The sequence below is a fragment of the Mya arenaria genome, chromosome 9, assembly GCF_026914265.1.
Source record: "Mya arenaria isolate MELC-2E11 chromosome 9, ASM2691426v1".
Classification (NCBI taxonomy): domain Eukaryota; kingdom Metazoa; phylum Mollusca; class Bivalvia; order Myida; family Myidae; genus Mya; species Mya arenaria.
In genome coordinates, this window is record NC_069130.1 from 12,105,425 (window position 1) to 12,117,428 (window position 12,004).

General features: G+C 33.9%; 1 protein-coding gene across 1 annotated transcript; it reads left to right on the forward strand.

The window, feature by feature from the left end:
* Positions 1 to 6,545: 6,545 nt before the first annotated feature.
* Positions 6,546 to 9,159, forward strand: LOC128203225 (L-rhamnose-binding lectin ELEL-1-like). The gene is made up of 3 exons (XM_052904535.1): positions 6,546 to 6,704; positions 7,551 to 7,747; positions 8,426 to 9,159. Exons 1-3 carry the CDS (start codon positions 6,647 to 6,649, stop codon positions 8,519 to 8,521), a joined length of 351 nt encoding a protein of 116 aa, XP_052760495.1. The 5' UTR covers positions 6,546 to 6,646; the 3' UTR covers positions 8,522 to 9,159.
* The last annotated feature ends 2,845 nt before the right edge of the window (positions 9,160 to 12,004 follow it).

The window sequence follows — 12,004 nt, forward strand, 5'->3', positions numbered from 1 at the left end:
TACAGAGCAGTGGGGCTTGTATTTTCAGTCAATTTATTCTCCATCAGAATCACCCGAGTTTGAAAAGAATTGGAAGGAACATATAACAGAGGCGATGGAGCAGTCTTTTGCGGAAATTACCTTTCATGCAAAAGCTGTCGTGTCACCTTAAGTTGTGAAAAACGAGATAAAGACATTTCCAAAGGGAAAGACGTGTGGGTCAGTTAGTGTTAGGCATTAACATTTTATTTATGGGCGAAACGTTGTATCCAATTATCTGGCACACTAGTATGCATTTATATATTCCTGATTTGATGAAGCATGGGGAAACAATCCATAAGAGCCGGAAAAACTCACAAAACGATCCCTATAACTTCCGTGCCATCACGTTATCTTCTACTATACTCAAACTTTACGAATTAGGCTTTTACAATGGGCGTTACGCATAGACAACTGAGAAAGTAAGTGGACTGTAATGCCAAATGTGTGTAGCTACTGAAACTAGTTGATTTAAACGCATTGAACACATTATTATTATTATTATTATTATTGAAAGCTTATCTTCGATTTTTCACAAAGGGTTTCTGCGGAAACTTCAGCTTAAGTATCGAGCATTACGATCATTGGTCAATACTTATTTTATTCAGATCTAATGTAGCCAATTAATAATAATAGCCTACGTATGAAAAAAACACATTTATATACAGTAGCTTATGAATATATAATGCACTTATTTCTAATGGCACAGGGTCTCTGCAACTTGATATTCAAGCGAGGCCAAACATTTAAAGAATATCAATAATCCAATAATTATAATAATATATTCTTATCGACATTGTAAATTTAAGTTTTAAAGTCATTAAGGAACGTGCACATGTTAGTATGCTACATGTTACTCAGTTGGTTCAAACTTAGTTGGTTTAAACTGGCTTAAACCTCCATTAAATTTACATTTAACCGACCGTTCCAAGGCGGCACCTAACCATCCTTGATAAATGTACTTAGTTGTTTTATATATAGTATGTATGTACTGTGCTGTTTGTGGAGTTTTGTGTTGTTCTTCCATGTGTCTTGTTTGTGTTTTGTTTTTGATTTTACGCTCTCTGTCTTTATGTCTTTATGTGCGTTATACCCAGTGCCATTGAACTGGTTTATGTTTAAACTCCTTACTACTGAGCTTGTTGCTGTAGTGTTTGCATACGTATTCATTCCAAACGTATGTTTAGATTGTTCATATATATTTGATATAATTATAATCCCCCTTTTCATATATTTTGAAAGGGCAAGCATACACTTCTAAGCATATATAACAATCTTGAATGGAGCTTTTATTACCACATACTTGGAACAAAATGACATTTACTGAAACTGCTTAAAGCATGAAACCGCTAGATTATTCTCAATAGGTGCAACCTTACCTGACGAATAGTTTCAAATGGTGAATTAAACAGACGCTTCGTTCCTTCTTCAAAGCAAATCTAATTCGTTGAACCTGTATGCATGACAGTGCATGACGGTACATTAATAGCTATTCATGTTAAATGGTATGAATAAATAAAACCATCTCTGATGGCTTAGTCAAACTCGTTAAATTTTGACGCTTAGTGATCCTGTATAATGTTTGTATCGTTTTAAAGTTATTTGTTTCTATTTTAAATTAACGATCAAACGTACATTGTTCATTCAGTTATTTGACTTTGTAAACTTGTACCTTAGTTCAAGCCATTAGCAATATTTGAAGGTAAAATTAACTTGATTGTTGTACATTTTGCTTTTCCCGAACACAAATCCCTGTCAGAAATACCGATGTAGTTTGAGTTCACCAGGTATCCACATATAATTTATGTGTGATCCGGATATGATAATTTGTGACAAAAAAAATCAACTTTTCTTATTCCAGTACGTTTGCCTAAGCCTCCCGTGTATTAATACAAATCATTGCATAAAATGTGTGTTTTCAGGCCGTTAACGTGGTGTGTTAAAACGCGAAATCGGTAGAAAACGTGCATTATACACGTGCCGTGAAAGACCGGCTTTTTGTTTTACATAAGCGCTATCAGAGCACGCATCATTACAATGGAAGCTGAGCGACCTGGTTTCTGACTGAAATTGTACGAATAGAAACATATATCAGCATTTATAGCCGTATAGAAATATTTAAAAAAATAATATAAACCACTTTAACTTTTTCTTCTGAGTTGTCTTTTTTCTTGCTGGCTGATAGTGTACATCTGTAAGTCTTAATCGTTTAACTCCTCCCGACTTTAGTTATTTATTTTATTCAGAACAAATGACTTTTATGGATATGCATCTATTTCCTCGTATGCAATGAACAAACAATCGACGGAACCCGTAAAAAAGGCGTCCAAACAAAAATGCAAATGTGAAGTTTTGTTGCGGCCCTTATCAAGCTTATCGTAAAACGTTTTCAAGACATCGTTCATGAAGTCACACAATAACCTGTTGTGGAGGTTATTTTGAACTTTTTGGGCATTTTCGTGACATTTAACAGCTTTTTTAAACACGAAACGTACTCATGGTGTGTATTTTATGCGATTATAGTGATAATACAACTTTACAGGCACTCGGGCTATAAACCATTTTGCGGGACTGTGCACATTGTGTATTAATCATATAGCATGCTTGTTTTCAAACTACAATGTAATTGCAGCGCAAACACGTTATATCGTTCGTAGTATTAAATATTGTATAATTTTATGAATCCTAGAAATATGCATACCCTCTCCCCTTACGTTGTATTATTATACCTCACTTATATTCTCTATGTTAAATTCCCTATACCCGAGCGGTCAATATCTTTTATTATCAGCCAGCCTTTATGTCAGGTAATCTGTTAAAGCTATCCGCAAAGTTAGTTGATAGTTTTTGCTGTCGTTCTGTTGTTGTTTTTCTGCATCTCATGTTTATTTTATAAAAAACGTTTTGTAGACCAATATCCACTATAATTTCAATTTTATATTCAAATGAAATGAAATTAATAAAATAATTTACAGTTTCCAAGTGGAAATAGAATATTTAATTGGAAATATGTAAATAAATTCCTATTCGAAAGTCGAATATATGTTCTAAAATGACTAAAACAATATCACTTTATTAAACAAGTTTTAATACAGAACACATGTTTTACATTTCTTTGTTATTAGAATTATTGAAAAAAATTGGTGCAAATATCGCCCGTAAAACCTAATAATTATCAAAATTTTAATAATGCATGCAAATTTCAGACGGAATTGAATGAGATTGCAGTTCAGGAAAATAACATTCTTGACAGAACAACTAGTGATACATAAGAAGGAATTTTATTGCTATCGATTGATGCAACAATTTCTTTTGTGCGATAGGAGCCAATGGAAGTCCAACTTGTAATTCAATATTGTGTTTTTGTAAATGCAAACCATACATATGAGCTTTCCTTTCGATATAGCATAACTACAAATGCATGGTATTAGTATTGCTTTTAAAATAGCAGCCTATGGTTATTCTGGCACAAACTCAAATTAAAGAGGAATATTGTTATGATAAAGTGATTCACAAAATGAAACGCGTACTTTTAGAACTTTTGGCTTCAGTACGTTAATACAGTTAATATAGTTTCAATCTCATCCTGCTTCACTCTATTGTATATTTGTGGCACCTTTACCATAAAAGCAAGTTTACGTAGAGTTCGTGAAAGGTGGTGGAATCTTCTTTTTTTTAGGTTTTACTAGAGATGCTCGTCAATTCCTAGTTCAACAGGTATTTGAGAGCCCAAAATATATCATCCATCCCTTAAAGATATGGGCGAGGATGAACGGTACATTGGAAAGGTGTTAATTAAAAGTTATGTTGTCCAAGTTTTGTTTAACCTGAAAGTGATTTCTTTTTCATAAATGACTCACATTATTCTCTTAAACAACTTACTATGAGGTTGTGCATACAAACAGGTTTAAACCCCAAGTAAATTTACATTTTACTGACCGTTCCAAGGCTTTACCTAGTAATCCTTGATAAACATGCCTAGTGTTTTATATATTATTATGTTCAAACTATTTGCTACTGAGCTTGTTTCTGTAGTTTTTCATATAGATATTGTGACAGTGGCTAAGGCCTCAATTAAAATTGACAGATTTACTCGTGAAATACTTTGTATTGGTGGGGATCAATATGTATGAGGCTGTTATTTCTCATAAAACAATATTTACACCTCAACTTCCATTCCTTAAATATACTGCCTTTTGGCATTTGCGTTCATCAATTTAGAATCAGAGATAATGTTTTCCACGTCAAGGATTTTAATTGTAATGTGCGTTTTTATTTAAACGAAGTGCATGACTTACTCATTACCGCATATTACAACGTGATGTATTATATAAACGTTTCCTTTTTAAACGGCTATTTATATTTGACATGCTGTGAACAATCTCAAACGTTAGTTTCGTCGACAATTTTTCCTAATTAAATTTTGTATTACGGTATTTACGAACTTTATTTGCAAGTCTTTGGACACTTCATGAAATTTCTAAATTACAAACATCAAAGTAGTAAACATGTACTGATTTTTAACGAAAGTAAATTAAATCTCGACTTATCTACCTTTACACGTAATCATTTTCACGAATAATTTGGAGAATGTGTGGTTAATTGTCTAATGATTTAGGTAAACTGCGAATATAATGACTTTGCTTCATGATTACAGCTGTTCATTAAAACCTAAAAGTAGCTGTTGTGCCTGGTTTACTTTGCAGGTGATATCTGCATCTTTTAAGGCGACAGTGACATTGACTTTTTAGCTGCGCAATGACATGATTACACATAATTACACAATTGAAACTACAGGTGCAATTCAAATAGTTTACAATTTAACCAAAATTCTCTTGAAAGTAGGAAGAATCAAGGTCAAACGTATATCAATCAACAGGCACATCGCAACATGAAACCAAATACTAACAATATAATCAATACATTTTGGGGTATCGCAAGAAGTGAAATCAAAGTAAGAACCCATTTAACCAATTAGGCAGGCGTCCTCGTACCTTTACGTATTTCCTCATACAAAACTGCAACTTTAAAAAATAGCCTTCAACTTATTCAGCATTCATTTCATTGCGGTTAACCAAGAAACTTTTAATACTGAATTCATCCCTCTAAACCAAGTTGATGAATTTAGGAGTAATATTGAAATTGATTTCACCTAGAGTTAAGGAAAACAACATTTGATGTTTTATTCAGGCTTCACAATTTTACATAGCCTTAATTATATTCATTGCCCGATGACTTTTGTGCTCTTACCGTTTCCCGACTTAACTTGATCGACCCAAACGTTTTTCATTGACATCTTACATATTTTATTCTGACAATGTCCCGACCTACCTCGACCCCCTAAGTTTTTGTTGCCATCTGACAGTTTGTCATAACCGTCCTGAATTATCCCGCTCAAAGTCAGATTTAGCCATCTGTAATGCTTGTTTTACCTTTTAAATGATCACGTTTTGGTAGACCCGTGCTTATTAAAGAGCCTCAATATGTATTTATAAGACGCCGTTTTAATCAAGACTAATCTGTAGTGTTTTGAAGTGAAAGATGATAGTGATACAACCTTACTAATTACCAATAATAACACAATCAAATAAACTCCAAACTACCTAAACTAGATGTTGTATAAACAGTAATTACGTTGGCAAACACCTTAACTAGTTTTGCCTTATACAATTATACGGTATGTACTTTTTATAACAAACACGCGATTTTAATCTACTTCTTATGAATATCCTGTTTAATATTTATGCGAAAAGCTACAGAAACTAGCCCAGTAGCGAAAAGTTTAAACATAAACCCAGTTTAGTTGCACTGGGCAAACGCCTAAGACATATAACACAAAATCACATACAAAATCAAAATCAACTGCACTTAAGACAGTAGGTAATAAACACTGAGTTTGTGCTTCAGAAGTGTTTTGTTTTATTTACTGTAACAGATAATATCGTCGAACCCCTTTTTCAAAAAAAGCCTAACCACAAATTAAACGGATTCAGTTTGTCAAATAAACTATGAAATGTTTTTCATGGTGTTATATTACTAAGTAAAGCGAGCAGAAAGATCCGCTTGAACTCAAGTAAAACGTTGTTTACGTGTAACGATGTTAAAGAAACTCGCTCATAAATAATAATAGTAATACTTGCGGCGACGTTTACAAAACGTGTTTACATCAATGAATTCTAGTAGTAATCAGCAACAAAAACTTAATTGAACGCACTTTTAAAAAAAATCATTCTTCATATCAGTCAACTTTCAAACTGCTAAACATGAATTATTTCAGGGATAAAGAAGAATACTCAGCCGCTGGTTCTAGTAAGTACGAACGACGGTCTTTCTTTATTTATACTTCCAATGACAAGTTACCATTGTTTCCAGGACTTATTTCAGACTATACACAAAAGGAATGTTTTCACAATATCAGAGCCTCTAAAACGTGAATGAGTCTCTTTAACATTTGCGGTAAGATAACACATGTATGAAGTTTCTTCTTAGAAATGTTTTCTTATGCATACACATTTACAAAATCGTAGAAGTGTCCGGGTTTGCCACTATAAATATAAGGATAATTTCAACTAATCCAAACAACACAAGACGAATTCACGTTGTTGAAAACTTAGAAAAACGTTCAAAAATGAACTCAGTTGCTGTGTTATTGTTTGCCGTGTGTGCAGTGTTGGCTATTAGCTCCGGTATGTTTTAACTTTTATCTAATGTAAAGTTTAATTTTTTTTATCACATTTAAACGCAGTAATATAGTCATGATTTTAACTTGTTCTCATGTTTGCTTCATTAATCAGTCTTTGTGCTGCCTATTTCACTTTGCCAAAGTTCTATTTATGTACGAATTGCTGTATTTGCATTGTTTTTCAATATGCAAGTATGTTATAAATCAAAAAGGCTACAATCGAGCTAATAATCAGTCATCCTTTTCAGCCAATTATATGTTTGGCGACCTCTGTAATAATAGATACGCATGAAACCTTTGTTTTGCACATTGACAATGTGTTCGGAATTTAGATACAAAATACTGTATGTAGGACTAATAATCACACATCACACACTAAAATAGAATAGGACAGAACGTTCTTTGTTTCGATAGTAATACACCCAATGCGTGACGTATTATAATGCACTCATGTTTATCATTTAGCATTGACGTCAGTTTGTCCCACTTATAAAGGGACGAACTTTAAACCGATGAAATGATGATGAATGTATGATGAGAATAATAAAATCGTACGTGCGTAGCCATTTGAAACACAATTTTATGAAACTAAGTTTATATTTTTCCCCTACTCGATCGCTGTTTTATTTGTATTTGAATGCAAATCATATAAGATCTTTTATACATTTTATATTGTACACGGCTGCGTTTTCTATTTTCAACAGGGATACCCTTTATCACCTTTAGAATTAATCAATACTAGTTTCTACCCTTTGAGCGTGTTCAGATTGATTTATATCAGCTTTCGTCTGTCTTCATATTTGAGCTACTATAAATAAGAAAAGAAACATATTTTTGTTTACCACGTCAGTCTCGGGAGATGCGATTTTATGTGAGGGATCGAAAGGTTACATCCAGTGTCCTCCTGGCCAGAAGATAGCAGTTTATAACGCTTACTACGGAAGAACACACAATGGGAGTATCTGTCCCCATCCCGCCACATCCAACCAGAATTGCCGCGCATCTGGCTCCTTCAACAAAATCAAAAGTGCTTGCCACAATAAACAGGTACATGTTTATTAGTTTAAAAACCTTATCGATTTTTTCTCAGTGTGAACAAGAGTAAGCAATTAACGTTAGAAGTGCCGCTCTCAGGTCCGCATATGTCAATAAACAAAATTGATCAGTTTTAACAAATTCCGGACAGCTAATTAACTGACACGATTCATTTTCAAGTAAGCATATCCCGGACAGGTATTTACCTGATTCGAATCTTTCTCAAGGGGCAATCTGGTCGTAACTTATAACAGACAGCCATTAAACTGAGTCAAATCAAATGCGCAATCAGTTAATAACTAGCTTCAATGATGGGGCTACAATATTTAGCCCTTGGACACTCTCACCTGCAGACGCACTAGTATTCAAATGTAAATATACAGGAAAACAGTCCAGTATGCGCAAGTTTAAACATATAAAGACTTCGATGACATTTAAAAAAAAGATAGATTAGAGTGATAAATTTGTGGTCACATCCTATTAAGGATATCAAAAGCATACAGTACAGTTTGCAGTATACGAGTATGTATAATGTTGCACTAAGATTTAGTCCTGGAATGAGAAACATTATTTAATATCAAATATTTGCTGATTAAAACAATTCTAACTTTTTGTGAATACCAGTGATGCATTTTTAGGAAAACCCTTTTTCAAATATTCAATTAATAATATGTTATTTTCGATCAACAGCGATGCTATTTGGCGGCAAACAATGGAGTGTATGGCGATCCCTGCGTTGGAACGTACAAATACATTGAAGTGAAGTTCGCCTGTGTGCAGGCATAAAACAGCCGGACATTGTTTATACTTATGAATAATTCAAATCATGTGTTGTGTAAATGAGTCATAATGATATGAATAATTCTAAAACTGATATACTAATGAAACAAATATATATATGCCTTCTATGAAGGCGACAGAAGACTTGTCACGAGATATTTAAAAATCATTTGTTGTTCAACTCCATCAATTAATATATCAATGTACATGCGGAAACAAGAAAGAAGTTATTACAAGTGACAATTCTGGCAAAATGAAACAATAGTTCAAAGTGGTGTTTACTTAAATTTATAAAGTAACAGAAGTTTATTTGTCTGCATAGTAACTTTACCCCTGTAGAATGTATTGTGAAAAAATCCCATTAGATACTATTTTAAGCATATTAAGTATGTGTTTTTGCTTTTCATCTGGATGAGTTCTGATATTTATAAATGGCTAAACATTTAAAACTTATTCAATTTATGTTGCTGCGTAATATTCTTTTTGGTTAATGTGTAGATATATATATATAATTAGAAACAACTCTTCTATCTAAGCTACATGTCAGAGCACTTGTACGAATTCCATATTCGAACAACAATGCTTAATTTGTTGAACATGTTCATTTTATTTTTTGAAATAAATGAGTTACACCAGTAAAACAATCTTGAGCTCGTTTTGCCATGCTATATAGACACATACAAACCAAAGTGGTTCGATGTGGTGTGCAAAAAGAACGACTGCCCTAGTAGTCGACCGTAGAGTAGGTTTACAATATATTTAGAGTTGCACGTCCAAATTTAGAGGCAATTTTCAAAATTGCACTTCCATATTTCGCCATGGCCAATCAAAGTCCGTCTTCAAATACGAAAATACGGACAGCTAAAAATCACAGATTAAATATCCGCGGGGCGAGATCCAAAGTGACATATAACTGACATAGAATGTTACGTACCTTTTGATTGGCCGATACGCATTACACAAATTGTAGAAATGTGTGCTTCTAGGCCAATAACATGAATATTGTATTTAATGACATTCGCAATGCAAATACTCGACAATTGACGACAATGTATGCCAAAACTCGCCTAATATCGACCAGAGTCGGCCAATATGAGTTTCTGTTGTTTTGTTGGTCTACGAAATTCGCCACGGGATTCGAGCAACTTTCATTGGCTGTTGAAAATCGCACTTATATGAAAATGCTGTAAATCATTTTCAAAGGCAGCCATTTTGTTTTCCGTTTTACCAACTGTTTTGAGAAATGCGTGCCTTGTTTAAAACATAGCAGCAAATAGAATAGTTGAACCTCTCTAAACGGTTTGATATTACAGATGTATTTAACCAGTAAGTGGATGTTATGACAATTATATTTTTGGAAACCGACAAAATTGACGACGAAGGTGAAAACAATCGCGAACACATTTTTTTTTTAAAATGCGAAGGTTTAAGACATATTAACAAAATATTTATAAGACAGATAGTAAATTACTAAAATACTTGCTATTTTTTCTCATTCAGCAGTATTAGCCATCGCCCTTCGGGCTCAGGCCAATAAAACAGACCTTAGACAAATAAATTGGTCAATGTGAAATCACATTATTAAGAACATTATAGTAAAAACATTGTAAACCTATTTATATTAGGTAGCATATATCTAAGTACCATTATGGCAAATCTTTAACATTCGGTTTTCCTTGTTTACATTGCACTAATGTAAAGGCTATTCCATTGTACTGCTTTGTGTAAATATTGCTTCAATGGCTTGTCCATTGTTGTATGGAAAAGTGAAGGCAATTCAATCAAACAGTATGTATTAAATAAAAATTTATCCCATGGACGGGGTCCAAGAAGATATTGACTGAAAAGGCATAGCGCCATATGTATTGCCCGCAACAGGGTGCTTCAACTACCTTTGTGGAGGTCTGAAAATGAACGAGAAGAACGAAATATGCCAACAACGACTCAAACAGACAGAATTTAGTCAGTACTACTCCTTTTTTAGCAGAACATAAATTAAGAAGAATCATTCCGCAATATGTTCTGTTGACTTCGGGTAATGGTCGAAATAAGGTCATCAAATGTAAGTATCATAAATATCAAAGACGATAACAATAGACGAATTTCACGTTACGTGAAACACACGGCGATCATTTTGGAGGCACATGCGCAGTGCTATTTTCCGCTCCAGCTGAGTAAACAGAAATAACTGTTAAAACTAACAGGTCATTATTATCTTTTCCCGGGAGCTTTAAATGTCAAAATATGGTAATTAAGTGTTCAGTGATTGGTTGTTCGAACAGAAAGGATTGTAAGAAAGACTTGCTATACTACAGAATACCTGCAGTGATCAAAAATCAAGGTGATGATTTAGAGAGGCTTTCTATAAATCGGAGAGGACAGTGGTTAGCACAACTTGGGCAGAGCTTTGAAAACAAGAACATAGATAATGTCCGAATATGTTCAGCTCTTTTTGTTATAGGTAAGAATATTTTCTTTTATTCCAAATGAAAAGTAGTACATTCAAAAGAGATGTTTTCATTGTAGTAACTAATTAAGAATATATACACTGAATCATTACAAATTTAGTTCCTACCAGTTGAGTTCATGAAGTAGAAAAATTGTTACAACTTCATTATGAGATATAAAAGGATAAAGTTCATGTATGATAGTCAAAACCAAAATATGTGACTATTGTCCTCATTCTTCAGACAAGTATGATCAGCTAAATCCGGACTGGAATCCTACCATTTACCTCAGGGGATGCGCTACACCGAAACCGCCAGTCAATCATGACATCACAACTCCGTCTACCAGTCGTTACAATCGCCAAAATGAGAGAATACAGCGGAGATTAGATATGTCCCAGTTTGCCACATGTAATCAACTTAATTTAACAGCATATTAGATATAACGGCTTAACCATAGGTATATAAGATACTTACCAGTGAATATGTGGGATTTAAACCTGTTAAATATTATAACCTTCTTTTGACCTGTCAACAGCTGTAATACTTTCTATAGGTTGTATATATATTTTAGTTGCACTTTTTAATTTGTTCGTGGGATGTTTCAGCTGAGCCGACAGACAAAGTCCCATTGGATGCAGTTCCTGAGGCACCATGTTCTTCAACACAAACATACATCAATGGCCAGAATATAGAGGGTATGAAACTTGAGATTGAAGCACTCCAATCTCTAAATCTGCACTCGAGGTCTCAGCTATCAGACATGTTCTCAGAGAAAGACTTCGAAGGGAATGATGAAAACGTGAACCACCGACCGGGTTGTCATCATATGAAACACTGATGTTGGTGTTTAAATACCTACTTCCATATTTGCCATCTTCACTTGTTATGACACAGTTCAAGATGTTAATCGTGACTCTTATGAGACTAAAACTTAACTTGTCAGTGATGTTTCTGGCAGACGAATTTAGTGTTTCTCATGCCATCTCAGTGTCACGTGTGTTTACAAATGTGATGGCCTCAGCGAGAAGTTTTACAAAAG

What these genes read in the sequence shown, in the direction of transcription:
- LOC128203225 (XM_052904535.1), top strand. Translation starts at nt 6,647, where the DNA reads ATGAACTCAGTTGCTGTGTTATTGTTTGCCGTGTGTGCAGTGTTGGCT. An exon ending in AGTGTTGGCTATTAGCTCCG is followed by an intron (nt 6,705 to 7,550) that starts GTATGTTTTAAC and finishes TTACCACGTCAG; the next exon opens with TCTCGGGAGATGCGATTTTA. An exon ending in GTGCTTGCCACAATAAACAG is followed by an intron (nt 7,748 to 8,425) that starts GTACATGTTTAT and finishes TTCGATCAACAG; the next exon opens with CGATGCTATTTGGCGGCAAA.